Source organism: Gossypium hirsutum, chromosome D07, assembly GCF_007990345.1.
Source record: "Gossypium hirsutum isolate 1008001.06 chromosome D07, Gossypium_hirsutum_v2.1, whole genome shotgun sequence".
Classification (NCBI taxonomy): domain Eukaryota; kingdom Viridiplantae; phylum Streptophyta; class Magnoliopsida; order Malvales; family Malvaceae; genus Gossypium; species Gossypium hirsutum.
Genome location: NC_053443.1, coordinates 22,565,467 through 22,586,197, shown reverse-complemented (window position 1 = coordinate 22,586,197; position 20,731 = coordinate 22,565,467). Strand labels below are relative to the sequence as shown.

General features: G+C 36.7%; 3 protein-coding genes across 5 annotated transcripts; 1 reads left to right on the top strand and 2 right to left on the bottom strand.

Moving 5' to 3' along the window:
• The first annotated feature begins 3,157 nt into the window (after positions 1-3,157).
• On the top strand, positions 3,158-8,132 carry LOC107954443 (calcium-transporting ATPase, endoplasmic reticulum-type). Of its 2 annotated transcripts, none has more exons than XM_016890003.2 (8): positions 3,158-3,482; positions 3,880-5,426; positions 5,510-5,631; positions 5,947-6,225; positions 6,319-6,702; positions 6,850-6,959; positions 7,034-7,262; positions 7,381-8,132. In XM_016890003.2, exons 2-8 carry the CDS (start codon positions 3,959-3,961, stop codon positions 7,939-7,941), a joined length of 3,153 nt encoding a protein of 1,050 aa, XP_016745492.2. In that variant the 5' UTR covers positions 3,158-3,482; positions 3,880-3,958; the 3' UTR covers positions 7,942-8,132. The 2 variants fall into 2 exon arrangements, with proteins under 2 accessions (XP_016745492.2, XP_040952660.1); XM_041096726.1 differs by lacking the exon at positions 3,158-3,482 and adding an exon at positions 3,524-3,778.
• Positions 7,939-15,305, bottom strand: LOC107954442 (U-box domain-containing protein 24). Of its 2 annotated transcripts, XR_001699561.2 has the most exons (6): positions 14,948-15,264; positions 12,849-14,233; positions 12,008-12,311; positions 10,847-11,334; positions 8,791-10,095; positions 7,939-8,344 (listed from the first exon to the last, which is right to left on the bottom strand). XR_001699561.2 is itself a non-coding variant. In XM_016890002.2 (5 exons), the coding sequence occupies exons 2-5, from the start codon at positions 14,079-14,081 to the stop codon at positions 9,100-9,102; spliced, it is 3,021 nt and encodes a 1,006-aa protein (XP_016745491.2). In that variant the 5' UTR covers positions 14,082-14,233; positions 14,948-15,305; the 3' UTR covers positions 8,632-9,099. The 2 variants fall into 2 exon arrangements, 1 of the variants encoding a protein (XP_016745491.2); XM_016890002.2 differs by lacking the exon at positions 7,939-8,344 and having other exon boundaries at positions 8,632-10,095; positions 14,948-15,305.
• A 3,609-nt stretch (positions 15,306-18,914) lies between these two features.
• LOC107956105 (protein MAINTENANCE OF MERISTEMS-like) lies at positions 18,915-19,940 on the bottom strand. The gene is made up of 5 exons (XM_041096836.1): positions 19,887-19,940; positions 19,577-19,780; positions 19,362-19,474; positions 19,104-19,251; positions 18,915-18,977 (listed from the first exon to the last, which is right to left on the bottom strand). Exons 1-5 carry the CDS (start codon positions 19,938-19,940, stop codon positions 18,915-18,917), a joined length of 582 nt encoding a protein of 193 aa, XP_040952770.1.
• Between the last annotated feature and the right edge of the window lie 791 nt (positions 19,941-20,731).

Below are 20,731 nucleotides of genomic sequence, written 5' to 3'. Positions count from 1 at the left end.
ACTAGACAAGTGTTTGGATGGCTTGCGGAGTATGTGGCCCTTTCAGTGAGTCCTTTGGGTGTATGCAAAGTGAGATTATGATTGTCCCTATGTTCCTACGAGCTAGGTTTGTAACCTTACCTTGCAAGTTGGATCTGCGGGTTCTTCCTATGACCTTGCCTTGTGGGCTTTCACAAGGTTCTCGCGGGCTGGGTCTATAGCCTTGCCTTGTAAGCTGGTATGTCTCGTCTTGTGAGCTGGTATGCCTTGTTGTCTACTCGCGGTCGGGTCATGGGTCGGAGGCTCAGATCCTTCCTAGGACTCGAGTATCTGATTATTGACATATAACATCATTATTTTAATTTAATTACCTTTTTACCCTTTAAACTTAACAAAAATTTCCTATCATGCCAAACCAAACTGTCCACTACCTAAACTTATAGTATCATTACCATTTAAAGCCCTCAAATCATGCTTTTATATTCATTTAACACAAATATACTTATAGCAATTAGCTTTTGCAACTTTTACGATTTAGTCCTTTTTACTTAATTAACTATCCAAACGTCAAAATTACTGAACCAAATTTTAATACGATATTTAAATAATTTCGTAAATATTTAATATTTAATATTTACTGATTCACATGTCAGAATTGTGGTCCTGAAACTATTATTTTCGACACCACTGAAAACGGGTTGTTACGATACCAGCTGCGAACCAATTTTAAGAAGATTCCGTGAGGGAGATATGTAAGCGTGGTGCTAAAGAATTTCTAGGGATAAGGGTGACGACCCCGCCACAGCAGAACAATGGTTATCTTACATAGGAAGGGTGATTACAGAGGTGAAATGTACATCGAGGGATAGTCTGTTATGCGTTGTTTCTTTATTGGAAGGAAAGGCATATCAATGGTGGGAAACATTAGTAAGTGTGATCCCGAAAGAACAAATAGATTGAGAGTTCTTTTTAATAAAATTCAGAGAGAAATATGCGAATCCGATGTATGTGGAACAAATGAAGAAAGAATTGTTATATCTCAGACAAGGATGAATGCCAGTGATGGAATACGAACGAGAGTTCGTTAGGCTTAGTTAAAATCATTTAATTATTTATTCTTTATGTTCTTTTCCAAACACTCTTTATTTTCTCAAAAGATTTCTTTTACAATTTTAGTTGAATATTTAATTGGTTTGTTTTTCCTTATTTCTTATTTTTCTATTGGTTAACAGAAGTGCTTGTTGAATCTTGAGAGATATATAAATCCACGAAATATCTTTAAAAACAATGATATTCATGCCTCGAGCAACAATTTTAATTTTCTAAATCCTCAATATATAATAGAATAAAGTTATTCAATGCCATTATGAGTTCCAGTTGGGGTTGCTATATGATGGAAGGATATAATTCCCTTGACATCGCTTAGTTACGCTTCTAATCATATTGACAAAAAGGTTGACAATAGAGTGGATTGCCCATCTTGGAGGTTAAATTGGGATTTGCTTTGTAATCTTCATCCTCATACTTGTTTGCCTTGGGTTAGTCTAATTTTTTTTATTTAAAAAAAAGCCATGTGAGTGACATTAAAGCATTGTTCCATGTTGCCCTTAATCATGTCATTCTCAATGGAATCCGGAGGGAGACTCCAGAAATCATGATATCATTAGCTTTTGGACAAGGAAGTTTCCTGGAATGTTTTGGTCCCCAACTAAAACAAAAAGTTTTTCTTATTTTTTTTAAATAAAAAAAAAGCAACCTTTTTCATATCAACAATTTACTTTACTTGTCCCATACTCTCGTGGAGTTTTGGTTAGAGTGGTTCACTCTTTAGCTTCTTCCCTTTCTTAATTATTTCTCTAATCCTATTCATATTACTTTCTAAAATCTTGGAAGAATATTTGTTTCTTTTATTGCATGCTTTTCCCCCAAGAATAGTTGAAAAAAAGGGCAAACTTATTTACATAAATGCTAAAATATTTTTATGTACCATATTTTAATTCATTTAGATTGAAATTAAATAAACAATATTGTGACTGATGAATATCTTCTTTGAAAATTGGAATTCTGGTAAAATCTCAAACATGATTCGCTGCCTCTTTCTCATAAAATATATTAATTTAACGAGAGTTACTAAAATAATTAAATTATTTAACGTGAGTACTTAAATTATAGACTTTTTATTTTAAATGTATAAAATAAAAAAAATTAATAATTTGGTGATAAAACAACTTCCATATTAAAAAATGGAATCTCGAGACAACCAACATATTGATGAAAAAAAGAGATAATTTTAAGCCTTTTTTTTTCTTCACATTTTTAAATTTTGGCATTTATTAACGCGGATTTCGTGTGAACTTGTACGGTTAAACAAGACGGCGGCATCTGGTCAACCCAAGGAGCCACGGCACATGACTATCGACGGCATCTTATTAAAATTAAAAGAAAATTATGGTCGACAGTATTATTCTCGTTTCCTATATTAAAATTTATGGTGAACATTTACTTTTTAATAAATTTACTGTGAAAATTTAATTATTGGACACGTTTTAATAAATATTTTAAAAATGAAAAAAAATAAAATAAAATAAATATTTTTAATTCTAATTATTCTTTCAAAATAAAAAAAAAATTGTAAGTGGATTAGATTTTTTCATGAAACAAGATATTGATATGTGTATTTATAATATATTAAAAAAAACGAATCTTAAAATAGGAAGTTAATCTTTAGTTATGATTTTAATATTTTTATTATGTTAGAATTGAAATTTAATTATTTTTATTAAAAGAAAATGTTTGGTAGAATGTGAAGGAAGATTTTAGATTCCACAAATAAAGTATAGTAAAATAATAATTAATTAATTAAAAAAAAAGACATCAAAAAATTTGATAGTATTTAAAATAAGTTTAAAATTAAATAAATTTGTGAAGAAAAAGTATTATATAAAATAAAAATAAATAAATAAAAGGGTCATTTTATCCTAAAGATACATTTTATTTTTCCAAATTATTTAAATCAAATCATGATTAAAGAAAACAAAGCTACATTCCATGAAAGTTAATATTTTTATATATTGAGTAACTAAAATTTAAAAAAAAAAAACACTTTTCATTACTAAAACAAAATTCAGTTATATGAAATCATTAAATTGAACTGGCGAAACAAAGGAATCCGAAAAGCAAATTGGAAACAATGCAGTGAGTGGCACTCCCAGAACCACAGAAGATCAAAACGTTGATTTGAGACTGACCAAGAACTACTTCCCTTTTTTCTTATGTTACAAGGTTTCTTATATTTACATAAATAATAATAATATCAAAGAAATACCAAGAATTTTCCTTCCAACTTTGCTTTGTCTCCAAGCCATGTCCTTTTTTTTCTCTTGGCCTAACTATTATTCTAAGGTTTTATTCTTACTTTTCTTTTTAGTTGTTATCCACACTGAATTTCTTATATAAGAAGGAAGTGTTTGTCTCATGGGTTTCAGTCAGTTTTTGCTTTAGAGGTAAAGTTCTTTTCTTTTCTTTTTTTGGTCATATAATTATCTACAGTTACAGTTTTTTTAAGTTTAGTTGGCAGTTAATTGCTACTACTCTAAGCAGTTTTTTTGTCCTTTCCCTTCTTGGGTTGTTGGGTCTGTGTTAAAACTGCTGCTTTGTAATTCCTTTGTTCGGTTGGATGATTAATTGTTATGGTGGCTAGTAGTTAATGTAGGTGGTTGGTTTTTTTTTATTACCAAAGGAAGAACGTTACCTTTTCTTGTTGGGTGATTCGACATAATTTCATACTTGTTAAAAGGAAGTTAATGCACTGTTTCCATTTCTGCTTTATTATTATTATTATTGTTTCTTAGCCATTTTCTTTGTTTAAAATTTGGCTTCATGTTTTCATCTGTTTTTCAGGAAAATTACATGGGTTTCAGCCAAAATTGAAGGAGCTTTTACTTTTGGGTGGTAAGTGAAAACCAACGTTGAGGACTCAATGGATAAAAGGCCTTTCCCTGCGTGGTCATGGTCTGTTGAGCAGTGTCTGAAAGAATATAATGCTAAACTAGACAAGGGTTTGAGCAGTTACCAGGTGGAGAAACAGCGTGAGAAGTATGGTTGGAATGAGCTTGCCAAAGAGAAAGGGAAGCCTTTATTGCGGCTTGTGTTGGAACAATTTGACGACATGCTTGTGAAGATACTTCTAGTTGCTGCTTTTATATCTTTCATTTTAGCCTATATGCATGGGAGTGACTCCGAGGAGTCTGGTTTTGAGGCCTATGTGGAGCCATTTGTGATAGTATTGATTTTAGTCCTTAATGCAATTGTTGGAGTATGGCAAGAGACCAATGCTGAGAAGGCACTTGAGGCCCTTAAGGAGATGCAATGCGAATCCGGTAAGGTTTTAAGAGATGGGTACATTGTACCTGACCTGCCAGCCCGGGAGCTTGTACCGGGTGACATAGTTGAATTGCAGGTTGGTGATAAGGTTCCTGCTGATATGAGAATAGCAGCTCTGAAAACTTCAACTTTGAGATTGGAACAAAGTGCACTAACTGGGGAGGCAATGCCTGTTTTGAAAGGTACTAGTCCAATATTCCCGGAGGAATGTGAGTTGCAGGCAAAAGAAAATATGGTTTTCGCAGGCACAACTGTGGTGAATGGTAGCTGTGTTTGTATCGTTGTTTGCACTGGAATGAACACTGAGATTGGGAAGATACAGAAGCAAATACACGAGGCCTCTTTGGAAGAGAGTGACACACCTTTGAAAAAGAAGTTGGATGAATTTGGGAGCAGGCTTACAACTGCAATTGGACTTGTTTGTCTCATTGTTTGGCTTATCAATTACAAAAACTTCCTCTCTTGGGATATGGTGGATGGATGGCCCGCAAATCTCCGCTTCTCATTTGAGAAATGTACCTACTATTTCAAGATAGCTGTTGCCCTTGCTGTAGCTGCAATTCCAGAAGGTCTCCCTGCTGTGATCACAACATCTTTAGCTCTTGGTACAAGAAAAATGGCTCAAAAGAATGCGATCGTACGGAAGCTTCCTAGTGTTGAAACCTTGGGATGCACCACTGTGATTTGTTCAGATAAAACTGGGACTTTGACCACGAATCAAATGTCTGTTGCAGAATTCTTTACCCTCGGTGGGAAAACCACTACTTCTCGTATTTTCCATGTTGAAGGCACAACCTATGACCCGAAGGATGGTGGAATTGTTGATTGGACCTGTTACAATATGGATGCTAACTTACAAGTCATGGCAGAAATATGTGCAGTTTGCAATGATGCTGGGATTTTCTGTGATGGTCGTCTTTTCCGGGCCACAGGTTTGCCCACAGAAGCTGCTTTGAAGGTTTTGGTTGAAAAGATGGGAGTTCCAGATGCCAAGATGAGGAACAAAATCCATGACTCACAGCTTGCTGCAAACTATTTGATTGACCGAAGCACAATTAAACTAGGTGAGCCATAAATCTTTTGTAGTTTTAGTAGATTCATGTATTGTGATGCACTTCATTGATTTATGATATATTGCAAAACTTAGGTTGCTGCGAGTGGTGGACCAAAAGATCAAAAAGGCTTGCAACATTGGAGTTGGATACTGTACGAAAGTCTATGAGCGTTATTGTTAGAGAGCCCACTGGACACAACAGACTGCTTGTCAAGGTGACTGTCATTCCCTTTTTTTACCTTGGTTCAAATCCTTCATCTTTCTTTCATCAATGGGTAAATGTGACCATTTTCTTCGTAGTGTTGTCTAGAAATCATTTTGCTCTTGATTAAATGGAAAAGATAGAATTTAACTTCAAGGGAAATTAGCGGTCAGTGTAAATGTGTACTTAAGGTGGATTGGAGATAAGAACATGATATACATTTATATATGTTGGTAACGTATTGAGTGGTAAACAGCAAAAAGGCATAAAATTTGTAGTTTGGTTTCCTTGCTTATTTGATCTTTAAATCAATGCGCATCTTCTGTAGGGCGCTGTTGAGAGTTTAGTGGAACGTAGTACACACGTACAACTTGCAGATGGATCTCTTGTTCCAATGGATGAATCATGTAGTCAACTATTGCTTTCAAGAAATTCAGAGATGAGTTCAAAGGGACTCCGATGCTTGGGATTGGCGTATAAGGACGACCTGGGGGAATTTTCAGACTACTACTCTGAGAATCATCCTGCTCATAAGAAGTTGCTTGATCCAGCTAGCTATTCTTCCATTGAAAGTGACTTGGTTTTTGTAGGGGTTGTTGGTCTCAGGGTAAGCATATGTCAGACAGTTTTGTTGTTCATAATAGTTAATGAATTGTCAAGTAAATTATTTTCAGAGATGTAATTTTCCATATCAATATAGGACCCTCCACGAGATGAAGTTGACAAAGCAATAGAAGATTGTAAAGCAGCAGGAATTAGAGTTATGGTGATAACAGGAGATAATAAATCCACAGCTGAGGCTATTTGTCATGAAATTAAATTGTTCTCTGATGGAGAGGATGTTAGAGGGAAAAGTTTTACTGGTAAAGAATTCATGGCTCTTTCCCCTTCGCAACAAATTGAAACGTTGTCAAAGCCAGGGGGAAAGGTCTTCTCTCGTGCTGAACCTAGGCATAAGCAAGAAATCGTTAGGATGCTAAAAGAGATGGGGGAAATTGTTGCTATGACTGGAGATGGTGTAAATGATGCACCTGCCCTTAAACTGGCTGATATAGGAATTGCTATGGGCATAACTGGAACCGAGGTAAATATATCACCTTGATTCTCTTGCTTGAAGATCGAATCTTGTTCCTTTTACCATATGTTGGAATTAATATATTCACGTTCCTCTCTGCTAACGACCCTCAAATAAGTCCTTTCTACTAACAGGCTCATTGTTCAATTTTTCCAGGTAGCAAAAGAGGCTTCTGATATGGTTCTGGCAGATGACAACTTTAGCACCATTGTTTCGGCTGTTGCCGAGGGTCGTTCTATATATAATAACATGAAAGCTTTCATAAGGTGTGTTAATTTGCTCTACTACTTTCCTTGAGCATTTAGGATATGCCTTATTTATTCATTTCCTAAATTTGCAGATACATGATATCATCCAATGTTGGAGAAGTAATCTCCATATTCTTGACTGCTGCTCTGGGATTACCAGAGTGTATGATTCCTGTGCAACTCTTATGGGTGAATTTGGTTACGGATGGTCCTCCTGCGACAGCTCTCGGGTTTAATCCTCCAGATGTTGGTATAATGTGGAAACCACCCCGTAAAAGTGATGACGCTCTCATTGACTCCTGGGTCCTGTTTCGTTACTTGGTTAGTACTGAATATTGATCTACACCAATTATCTTCCCCTTGAAATTCTCTAGGCAAGACATGGTTTGTGGGATTTTTGAATTGGACTAATGTTCTACATTTATGTTTTAAATTGTAGACTATAGGTTCTTATGTGGGCGTAGCAACCGTTGGCATCTTCATCTTGTGGTATACTCAGGCTTCTTTTATGGGTATCAACCTTGTGAGCGATGGTCACACACTAATCGAACTGTCTCAGCTTCGCAACTGGGGAGAGTGTTCGACATGGTCAAATTTCTGCGTGGCCCCATATACGGTTGGTGATGGTCACCTGATCACATTCTCGAACCCATGTGACTACTTCACCATTGGCAAAGTGAAAGCAATGACTCTGTCACTATCTGTATTAGTAGCTATCGAAATGTTCAATTCCTTGAACGCACTTTCCGAAGACAGCAGCCTGCTAACGTTGCCACCTTGGAGGAACACTTGGCTTTTGGTTGCAATGTCGGTCTCATTTGGACTCCATTGCCTTATACTTTACGTTCCATTCCTAGCAAACATGTTTGGTGTTGTTCCATTGAGCCTGAATGAGTGGTTCTTAGTAATTTTGGTCTCAATACCCGTCGTACTTATCGACGAGACCCTTAAATTTTTTGGAAGGAGTCGAAGACATAGAGTGAAGGAAAAGACAGCATAAAAAGAAAAAAAAACAGAACCAAGTTTACTCGAGATTGTTCAGAGGTGCTACTGACAGAAGATTACTAGGATTATGTTAATTTATATTCTTAGCTCCTTTTTTTTGTTGTTGTTGACGGTTCCTTTTGTTATAATCTAAAGGAAATAGGTAAGTTTATTTATAGAAATTTAATAAATAGACATTTTAACTCCCCTCACCGTGTAGACCCGACAATTCGTATAACAGAATTGTTTTCAAATGGAAATAATATTTCAGGGCAAATTATAGACTCCATGGTTAATGCTACAGGTTCGTGCTGGGAGGGAGGCTGAGCTGTTTGAGCTTCTGCAATGGTCCAGCCATTGATTCGAAAAGTTCTCTCCTTACGCCACCAGTACGCTCCATGAGTGCAAGCTAACAGAAACTGCAAATATAACGTCATATCTGATGCAGTTCATTCAATAATGTTAATATGTCGATTTCAAATGTGAGGTTTCCAACTTTCCTAAGCAAGAGTCAAACAATCAATTGCTGGGACCAAGTGAAGCCCTGGTGTTTTTCATGCTCATAGAGTTTGCATTCAAGCTAACACTACTAATCAACTTTTGCTGAATGCATGGCACGAAATGCAAGTTTCCATTTGTCACGTAGACAGGCATGCTCCACATTTACTCTTTGGTTATTAAGCTGATGAATTCTAGACCATCTATATATCTAATACAGGACAATGACAGAAGCTATAAGTAAAGTATTAAGTTGACAGTGAAAGAATGGAAAGAAGAACCACAGAGGTTAGAAGGAAAGATATCAATTCCAAGCAATATTGCTAATGGTGTGCTTTTAATATCAGCCACTTGTAAAATCTCTTACCTGCGACGGTTCCTCAACAGAAAAAGCACAAACTTGATGTCTATCATCTTGGGTATCATGGTGCTGCATCGAAACATCTATCCACAACAATGGAGTTGGTTGATAGTTCTTGCTTAGCTTTCAAGGTGAATCCGTCAATATGCACCTATTATTGAGAAGAAAGGTATGCCCATTCTGAAATATTATGGTTCAAGCCTGAGCATGCGCACCAGTATTGCGGTTCTTGCAAAATAAATCATCAAGGTGAATAATGTGGCCACTCCTTCCTCCTCAGATATGATTCAAGAAAGTCAAAAGGCGTTGAATTCTTTAGAAATAGGAAGATTGGTCATGAAGTACATTCAAGTGAGCAAGTATCCTGGCTGAAAGAGACTTCATACTACTATTGCCTCGCTGTGTTAAATCCACTAAAGGCATCTGAGCAGCTGGACCATACTTCTGCTTGAACTCAGGCAGCCGGAAAATCCTTTCCAAAGCATGTAGAGCTTTCTCCTGCAGTCTGAGGGAAGGTGAACTAAGACATCTTATCATTGGAGTAATTGCATTTGCTTCTGCTAGCACCTTACTACCATTTTGAAGTCTTTCACCTTCAATTAAAGTCAATAGTGCATCTAAAGATGCTTCACACACTCTGGCATCTGTTTCTTCAAGAACCCTTGCAAGTGGTATCACTGCATCAGCCTCAAGAAGGCAAAATGATGACACAACAGAACAAATTCCTCCATGAACCGGGCAAGCAGTCTCTGGTGGAGCTGACAAGCACCAGAACCCCTTTTTCTTTGGTATTGTCCGGCTTAGCTGAAGAGAACTCTGTGAAAAACGAGATAGAGAAGTGGCTGCATGATATTTGGTCAAGGTGGTTCCTGAATCCAACAATTGAACTAACATGGGGATAACATCGGCTTCAGCTGCTCTCTTTTGCCATTCCAGATTTGTTGGAGCAGTAAAACGGCAGATGGCTCCAACAGCACTTTCTACTAACTGACTTCTATTGGAATCATTAAGTCTACCACTGCGAAGAAAACGAAAAATGATTGGAATTGCACCAGCATCCACAAGCCACTGAGTGATCTGGTCATTTTCAGGAAGGTTAGCAATTATGCCCACTGCAGAAGCAACTTCTTCATCATCATTAAAAGACTGGATAATCCTAAGTAAAGTCTCAATGCATTTCTGGCGCACATGCTCCAGGATAGTGGCTTCGTCACCATCCTTCACCAAAAAACAGAAAAGCTTCACAGCATTCAGCCGTACATTTCCAATATCACATTCGCACAACTGGATTAGCACTTGGATGGCTAAGCACTGTTAACATAATAAATCAGCTGGTGTTGAAAATTGAAATGATATGCAGCAAAAGAATTACAAAAATGAGACATATCTAGAGAGATAACTGCATTTGACTAGAGATACGTGAGTAGGCTCAAACATAAAAAGAGGGGGGGGGGGGGAAGGGAAGAAGGATTATAACAGCACAGCATCCTTGCATCAGCTTCTCTATCCTTACATGAAAATGAGAAGCATCCTGAAACACAGGCCCATAAAATAAAATAAAAGATTGAAAGAATGAATAATATGTCCATAACCAAAATAAGAAGTCTAGGCTGTGATTATCTCACATATGATTTCAGACTTTAAGATACTTTGAAGAGGTTAATCTATCTAACAGTGCAAGACACAAACATCCTACGAGTAATTCGACCTGTCAGAAGCCAGAATTCATGGGATCACTAAACGCAATAACTGTTGACACACTAGAAAAAACAATAGATTCCATTTCTGCAAAGGGAATAGAGGGAGCAAGAACATTTCTCTGAATGGCTAAGTCACCAGGGCAAGCAACCTACTGTGTCAGGCACTGATCAATCAGTGGAACAAAGCATGGGCAACATACAACGTTATGGAAGTTTGCTAAGTATAGCTTGTTTGAAGTAATCATTGTTTTCAGATTAATTTAAGCTCTATTTTAGCAGAGCATCTTTGAAAATTATTCTTAGAAAAAGAAAATGCCAGCACGAAGGCACAGAGTTATATCATTCTCCAATAAAATGTATACCTGTGTCAGCTTGGTCTTGATATATGCTGCAGAGGGGGATTGGCACAACGCCTGAAAGATTTGCAGAAGGTTTTGTTGGATTTCTGGTCCAGTCAGGCTAATCAAAGAGAAGACCATGAAAACATCCTCATCAGATTCCAATAAAGAAACTGGAGTCTCAGTGGATTCTTGTGACATAGTGGATACTGCAAGGTGCATAACCGTTGCGGCGACTTGTTCTCGTAATGCTGAGGATGATGAGCCAAGATGGAGGAGGTCAAGTAATGGGCGGGATGCACCTTCTTTGATCATCTGCAAGCCATTTTTTGGTACGCTTGAGAGGTTTCGAAGAGCTTTAACAGCTACGCTTTTCATTTGAATACCACCATGAGAGACCCAGTTAAGAAGTGGACGCAATGCACCTCTTTCTAACAATACCACTTTATTATGGTCAGTTAACTCCATTTCAGCTATAGCTGTTGCCATGATTAGTTTTACATCATCTGGTCCTGTAGAGATTTAGATATACTTCCATAAGTGTTTTGTCAAATAATAGCAAAGACATTGCAACTTGATGCACATTTGCAATGACGTAGCAAAACCTAAATGTGGAAGGAAATATGAACAAAATATATACACCTAAACCGTGCCATGTAAACCACTGCTGCAGCTCTACTAGAAATGCTGAGATTTTACTATTTTAAGAAAAGGATGCAACTACAGTAGTAAGATTGGCATCTCTTTAAAGTTGAATCACTGGAAAACCTAATTGACAAGGAAATTAAGACATCCTCGCCTTTATGCAATGACATATTATCTTCATGGGAATCTTGCACCAATTTTGAGATTAAGAAAATGTTTCTTTTGAAGTTAATATTAAGAAAAAGCTTGATGTTAATATTAACTATAATAAGATGGCCTGTAATTTCATCTTATTGAAGCACAAGTTGATTTCATCACAATGCACTAACCAGCCAACTTTCCACACATAACCTATGTTTCGCAGATACTTATCTGGTCAAAACATTCTATAAAAATGCAATCTTATTAATTCTTCAAAAGTATGCTTCCCTACAACACAATCATAGTGATGAACTAGTTCAGTGCTCAAGTCAGAATGGATGAAGGAAATATGAACACCCGAAGAAGAACTTAAAAGGTGATCAAGTTTAGGGCATGAACCAGTTGACAAACGCTGGAGCAAATGTTTAAAATAGTTTGCCCTTGCCATCTGTATGACGTTCTGATCAGAATATGACAGGTTTTCCAATATTTCCTCGGCATCTCTGGCAGCTTGATAGTCATCACCACTTGCCATTGTCACCAAAAGGAGAATACAACCCTGAACCTTCCCAATGCTGTCTCTTAAGACGTTATATTTTGATAAATCCAAAAGTAATGCCACTGCTAACCTCCTTTCATCTGTGCGACGCCCCAAGGAACGAACTACAAGTTCAATTGCACCATCAACTTTTGCCACTCTATCCTGCAATACATTTCAATATTTTTGGTAGAAAACATATGAGAAACATATATGCATTTCTGGTTAGCAGGAACCCATATTTACACAAGATAGATGCAAGTAATCCTATTTTGATTAAAGAAGTCAGTAAACCAGCAAGATCACTCCATCCCAATGGTATGCAAAACAGATTTGTCAGTATGGGATACCAAGATGAATGTGACCCTGGACATATACAAAGTAGTACCCATTCTCTAAAAGCTCGATACTTCTACTATATCCTATAATTCAATACTTGATGACTTAAGACTCCTGTTTATGAAGTTAGGTGAAACAAAACAAAATCCAAAGGTAGGTGAAAATAAAATGGAATATGAAATATTTTGTCTATGCATATTACTAAAACAGATGAATCTAATTCCTAACACACCTGATCATTCGTTTCACTGCCACCTATATTTTGAAGATAAACCTTTTCAATATGATTAAATATATTTACTTGTAAATCACTGCAGAAAACTAAAAGAGAGAATCAAAAGGATACGGTTTCACACAGCGTACCTTTGCATCATCACTATCTTTTGTCAAAATGTGAAGTATGACAAGAACACGATTCCTTATATCACGATTTTTTCCACCAAGAAGTTGAATAAGAACTGATATATAGTTCTCCAAGATCACCCACTCTCGGTGCATGTCTCTCTGTTCACAAAGATCCTTTAGCTGTCCTAGACATTGAAGCACTTCTTCCTCATCTCCAGATGTGAGATTGGGTTTCATTGAAGCAATTGTTATCATTGTGTTTCTGTCCTTCCACTCTTCTATTGACTGCCTCAGTGTTTTGTTAGGGCGTAGGATTGATGTGTCTAGGGGAGTCATAGTCAAAGGGCATAAGTTGTTCCCCTCTGTAAACCACTTCTCTATAGCACTTCTCTCAAATGTCTGTCCAGATGAAGTCTCCACAGGATCTACCATTACATCGCGAGTGATTGGACAATAAAATGATTGGAGAGGCTCCAGCGGTTGACTACCCAAAGATTTCCGCTTAGTGAAATACTTCATCTCTTTCTCTTTAGGAGAAGAAGCAGCATCAGCCCTTTCCAACAAAGCAATTATCTGATCCATTTGTATAGCTTCAGCCTTGTCCTTCCTAAGCCTGACATTTTCAATCTCACTTTTGAAGTCTTCAAATTCCCTTTTTAAAGCCGATCTCTCAGTAGGTATCCCAACAGCTTCTGCAATGAGAACCAGCAGATTGTTTGCATAAGAACGATCAGCATTCCTCTCCTGTATGCCTGTCTCAATTTTCTCTAAGATCTCTTCTTCTGTTATAGCAGCCTTGAACTCAGCCTTCTGCATACTATCACAGAGGTTTCCAATATCTACAACTATAGCTGAAGAAAGTTCTAAAGATGCCAATGGAAGGAGACTTAATCCCCTGCTTATCTCTCTCATGGTACCTTCTAGGCGCCTGACTATCCCACGACTATTCATCAAGAGATATACTTTGCTTTTTGTGCTGCATTCTGCAGTTAGTTGCTTCGCAGCTTTTATTTCACGATTGAGAATCTGAATAGCATTGTTCAAGCTCTCAGAATTAGAAATACATTTTCCTTTCAACTCTTTCAAAACTGGGACAATTCTCTCTAAGTAAGATGCAAGTTTTTTAAAACTATCTTTCTTAAAGAGAACATCATTTGCAGAAACCACAATCTCGAGAATGGCCTCTACAGTCTGAGAAAGAATCTCTGAAGCCGGAACAAATGAGGCACTAGTGACTACGTCGATTGCCATCACATCACAACCCAACAAAGTCCAGAAAACATAACCTCATCTTCCAATATGATCAATACACCAACTAAAGCCGGCAAAAGCATGGCTGCAAGATAGCGGTCGCAGCATTTTTCATCCAATAAAAATGCTTCCAATTTTATTAAACATAACACCTGCATTACAATCAAATTTGAATAAGCCCCTCATTGCTATTTGCTTAAAACGTCGACACCACTTCACCAGATTAAAAAGAAACCAGAGATATATAACTGAAGTTAGTTGAAGTATTGTCTTGTTTAAGAAAATAGAAACTATGGATCTTTGTTTTGGTTGGCCCAAGTAGGATAATCATTTCAATCACATGGAAAACTAGGAGCATCGTTTAACTTTCAGTTTGGTAGCCATGAAATATAAGTGAAGAAACCAAATTAAATTTTTCTTTTTTTATGGAGAACAGGAAGACCGAGCTTTTTCTATCATTGACCAAAATAAGAACTAAAGAAGTTCAACCCAAAATTGTTTTCTAAAGCACTAGGCTTTGAAAAGCTACTAGAACAGAACTGGAATTCTCTTCGGTTTTCCAGGAAACCAAACAATATTTCGCATAGTCTCAAGGGAAACTGAATATAAAACATCAAATTATTATTTCCATACACTTGAAACAGGAAAAAAAAGGGGGGGTCTTTATAAGCACCAACCAAGTCCAATCTCAAACAACATAATAAAATCAAAATTCAGCTTTGAACCTTGAAAGAGCAAAACTAAACAACCTAAATTACAATACTCATGTACTTGAAGCACAAGCAAAGACCCATATAGTCAACCCGATAGAAAAGCTGAATACAGCAAAAGTCTAAGCTTTCAACAATAGAGAGAGCGATACAAACCTGAAAATGAAATAATGTTGAAGAAGTGAAAAAAACACACGAGCCCACAGCTAAAAAGGACTTGAAAAGAGAGCTCTTCTCCAAGGAAAATTTCCAGGAAATATGGCGATCGGGTCACTTGGACTCTGGAAGGCGACTACAAGTACCAGATAAGAGGCCTCCTCCCACTTAAAATATGCATTTTTATATATTGATTATTTAATAATAAAAGTAAACAACTCTTCTGTTTCAGCTCGCGTTTCATCTTTACCAATTAATATAGCTCTCACCTAGTCATTCATTTGGTGATTCGTTCTTACCACTGTTTACACAGAAAAGTGAAAAAAGACTTTTCTCTGTGTCTGGTCTCAGGGCTTTATAAATTAGTTAAACTATTGCACTACCTCCTTAAATTATTAGTAAATTTAAATTTTATTTATTAAAATATTGAAATTTTTTTATTTTAATCATTTAACTATTCAAATATTTTTATTTAAGTTACTAATTAATTTCAAGTTGTTGATTCAATGATCGATATACTGAAAAAAAACTATCAAGTTTTAATTCGTATAATCACAGGGTTTTTTACAAAAATAATATAAAAAAATTAAAAATTATCAAAATGTTATAACTTTTTTTATTTACCAAAATATATCAAAAAAAAATCAAAAAAATAGAAAAAAAATCTGGATTGATTTGACAACTCCCTGGGTGAAGGGAACACTGTTGGCGGCACCAACACTATTGGCGGCACCAAACAAGGGTTCCCTGTTGGCGGCACCACTCGTGTTATAAACACGAACTCTGTCCAACTGAAACAAGAAAAATCAGAAGAAAAAGAAAAGAAAGAAGAGGTGCTGCGGAAAAAAAGAGAAAAAGAGAGAAAAATAAAAGAAAAATAAGGTATTTTTTTTAAAATAATTGATTATGTTATTGTTATTGTTTTGTATAATTTGTATTTTTTTGTTTTAGTTTAGTTATTAAGATTAAAATCAATAAAACTCAAATTAATAGTTTTAGTTAGGTTTTTATTATCAAAATATTACAAAAAATAAAATTTTATAGTATTATTATTATTATTATTATTATTATTATTAAGATGTTACTTAGTATTATTGTTAGTAAAAATTAGTATTATTTTTATAGTTAGTTATTAACAATTTTAGTTAGTATTATTTTGTATATAAAATTATTAATATTATTATTGTGTTAGTTATTAGGATTAGTGGTTAAATGGCTTTCATGTACAAAATTGAATATTGAAACATTAATTTTTTTATTTAAGTTATTTATTATCCGTGCGAGATGTTTTACGAGATTTTGTTTATTTTTTGACAGATTAAATATTGAAGATGGATGTTAAGTTTTTTGTTTGCGTTTATTTCGACGGAGTCATCTTGACAACAAGTGTTGGATGTGTATTTGAAATGTCAGCAACAAATAGCAATGAGATTTAATAGAAATGTCTCGTTTGATGAAATGAAGGCAAGGATTAATGCAAAAATTTTAAGACGTTGTGGGAGAAGGATAGTAAAATTTTCTACAAGTTTCCAGTTTCGACAAATCCAGTCAAATTCGTCGAAATGGAACTTGCAGACGACGAAGACGTTGAGACAATGGTCGATCTCTACTGTGGGAACGGGAGTGACAAGAATGCACCGATTCACTTATTCGCTGAGTTAGTCGGTATGGAGCAAAATGCATCTGATGAAGAAGACGGGGCTGAAGAACCGCGGATGGTGGCTCCAATGTTACACTCGATGTTGATATGGTTGGTGGTGAAGAAGAATATGGTTGCGAAGAAGAATGTGGTGGCGATCATTGGGATGAAGAGGTCGATAGTGACGGTGATCCCGATGTGGACGATGTACCTGATGATATCGACGATGAAGACATTAACGCTTCTTCGATCGGGGAGCAGATGCGGCATATTTTGATACACAATAATCCTGGGCCACACATGTCGCTCATAGACCCCGATGCAGCGTATGTAGCTGAGTTCCCAGAGTACCCTGAAATAGTTCATCGTCACGGGCTGGCTGTAACATCTAATGATGAGGAGTTATTCATAGGCCAGAGATTCAGCTGTAAAGAAGAGTGCGTATATGCCATCAAATGGTACAGCATGAATATATCAGTTGATTATAAAGTCACAGTGTCTACTCCGACAATATATGTTGGGGAGTGTTGGAAGGCAGCGGAAGGCTGCAATTGGCGGGTGCGAGCTGCATTCATTAAAAGTTCTCAGATGTGGGAGATACGAAAATTTGTTGGTCCTCATACATGCACATCAACACGTATGACAGAAGATCATGGAAAACTTGATTCAAAAACAATCTGTACGTGTATCATGCCAATGGTGAAGGACATGCCGACCATTAAAGTTTCGGTACTGATTGCCGAAATGCAAGCACGATTCCAGTATCGAGTCTCATATCGGAAGGCATGGATTGCTAAACAGATGGCGATGGAGCAACTGTATGGAGATTACGATTCATCGTATAACGAGCTTCAAGGTTGGATAGCTGCTATGCGGGAGTATGTACCGGGGACTGTGATTGAGTTGCAGATAAGGCCATATTACGGCCCGGATGACCAGTTACAGCCGGCAAAAAGGATTTTCCATCGGATGTTCTGGACGTTCGATCCATGTGTGCAGGCATTTCCCCACTGCAAGCCACTTGTGCAGGTGGATGGGACCTGGCTGTATGGAAAATATACACAGATCCTACTTCTTGCAGTTGCTCAAGACGGCAACAGAAACATGCTTCCGATAGTATTTGCTATCGTAGATAAAGAGAACATGGAGTCTTGGGAATTCTTCCTCACAAACTTGCGGAGGTATGTTATTAGCAACGATAACATTTGCATCATCTCCGATAGAGGGAAGGGTTTAATTGCAACAATCAGGCGTTCCGGTGTGCCGTGGAGATCCGTTTACTGCATCCGTCACATTGCGGCTAACTTCCACAAAGATTACAAGAATGCAGACTGGAAGAGACAAGTCGTGGCAATGGGTAAATGATAACCTTATATTTTCAATATAAGTTGTAATGTTTCATGTTATGGAGTTACTAGAACTTATTTTTCTTAATACGTATGCAGCGTACGAGTTAGAGCCACATATGTTCCGGTAAAAAATTATCTGACTTGAGAGTGACATGGAGGGGCAGACAAACACATCTTTCCGACAATGGTTGGGCACAATGGAGCCGTGGCAATAGGCTCAAAGTTTTGACGAGGGCTTTCGTTATAGTCAAATACCACAAACTTAGCCGAGGGGATCAATGTTGTTTTGTTAAAAACACGTCATCTTCCGATTGCATCTGTATTTTCTGCTACTTTCTACAGGCTGGCTACTTTGATACCAAGAATGGGTCAGCAGCAAGTCGACCAGATTGAGGCAGGACACCTATTTGTCGAACATGTCAGGGATACAATGGTCGCAAACCGTCGGTTGGCGAGGTCAATGAATGTAGAAATATATTCACGACGACTGGAAACATTTCGAGTTACTGAGAGCATCAGTCGTCGACCTGGTATACCAACTAGGTCCTACGGAGTTGATCTCCGGAACCGACGGTGCGAGTGCAGAAGGTTCGAAACACTTCATTATCCCTGTGCACATGTCGTGGCAGCGTGTGCTAAAGTTAACGTCAATGTTGAACAATATGTCGATGATGTGTACACGCTGGAGCGCACATTGCGTGTCTGGGAAAATGAATTCCCCGTCTTGCCTGACCTATCGACCATGTTGAAATTTATAATTGGTGCGTTAGTGCACCATATGTACGAATGCACGTATGCAGACGAGGGTACCACGGCGGTAATTTCTGGCGTTCGGTACGGCGTCCATATAAACTGCATGATTAATAACATGGTTATAATTAGCCATAACGTGTGTGTAAGTTATAGAAAGTAAGATGTCATGAATATGACTATAGCATGAATATTAGAATAGCATCTTACCCCATCCCGGGCATACTGTTCAATCATGAGGCGGTATAGCGGGACATTGTACGACTGCCCGATACCCGGACGACCACTCCACCTACAAAAAAAATATAGCGTTTAGAGTTGGTTGGTAACATTAGTCAATATATTATGACTACAAATAACGAAAAGTTATATTTTATCACCTGTTCAGCAGTGGATAAACATACGGTTGGTGTCTAACTGATGCCAAAAATGGCATCCGATACAGCGCCCAGGACTGCAGCAGTGAGAGGCATCCGCCAATGTCGCGAACTTTCGGATCTGTCGCCCGGCAAAGCTCTCGATACAAGACTGCTAGCACAGCTGAGCCCCAGCTATAGGAGCTAACACTGGACAAGTCAGCTAACAGGGGCAAGTACATCAAATGCACCTTGTCGTTGCTTGCATCAGGCATCATTCTCCCCCTATGATATGTATGATGTACGCTCGAGCAACGCACATCAACTCGCCTTCAGTGGCTGTCGCTGATAATTGTCCATACTTGGCTTTCAGCCATATAAATGATACGCCCGAAAAATATGACTCACCGTCCCCTGGTGAGTCTCCTAGAAGCTGATAGTAAAGTGCATCCGGATCGGTAAATGCAGATAATCCCGTTACGGGACTCCCATCAATTGGGAGCCCAAGCTACAACGCTACATCCTCCAAGGTTACCGTGCACTCCCCGCACGGAAAATGAAAAGTGTGGGTCTCCGGGCGCCACCGCTCCACTAGCGCTGATAATAAATCAAAGCACAATACGGTGTACCGGATCTGTGCTACGGACCCAAATCCTGCTAGCTCTAAGTACGGCATCAACCGTGCATCCGGAGTATTCTTCAAAATACTCACACAACCCCTTAAAACTCGGTACGAGTCCTGATAGTGTTAAATTACAGAAAAAATTTTACGATAATATTATTTCTTTGTACGTCTATCCTTTTTAAATAAATAGAACCCATGATTAATAAATAATAACTCATACCGCGTTATTAACCGCATCAGATATGTGACTTTTGCTGCTAATCAATGAAGCCATTGCGATGCCTGCAAGTTGAAAAAAAAGTTAGTAAAAAACTCTTACTTCGGCCATTTGTTCGTATTTTTTTCTCCGCATTTTATTACTTTAAAAAATATCTTCATTTCTAATTTTATAATTTTACATAATGTTTTAAATTAATTAATTTAGTGTATTTTTAAAATTAATTTAGTGTAAAAAAACCATTATTCCTGCCATTTACTCATATTATTTAGTGTATTTAGTGTAAAATTAATTTATAAATTTAGTGTGTTTTTTGTTTTTATTTTTTTACTTTTTTTGATATATTTTGGTAAATAAAAAAATTATATATTTTTTGGTAAATAAAAAAAGTTATAATATTTTGGTAATTTTTTAATTTTTTTATAAAACCCATAATAAAACATTACAAAAATAATAAAATATTAAAAAAATACCAGAATATTATATATATTTTTTATTTACCAAAATAAAAAAATACTATAAACGGGTTTTTTATTTGGTGTAAGAAAAAAATCCTTATTGCTGCCATTTGCTCGTATTTTTTTCCCGATTTTTATTACTTTCAATAAAAATATTTTTATTTTTTATTTTATTACTTTATATTATTTCATTACATTTTTTAAAAATATTTGTATTAACTATTTCTCAATTTTTTAAAAATTTAGTAATACACTATTATTTTGGCCATTTGTTCGTGTTTTTCTCTCCGCATTTTATTATTTTAAAAAATATCGTCATTTTAAATTTTATAATTTTATACTTTTTCAGTGCATTATGTTTAAAATTTATTAAAGATATAATTTTTTTCG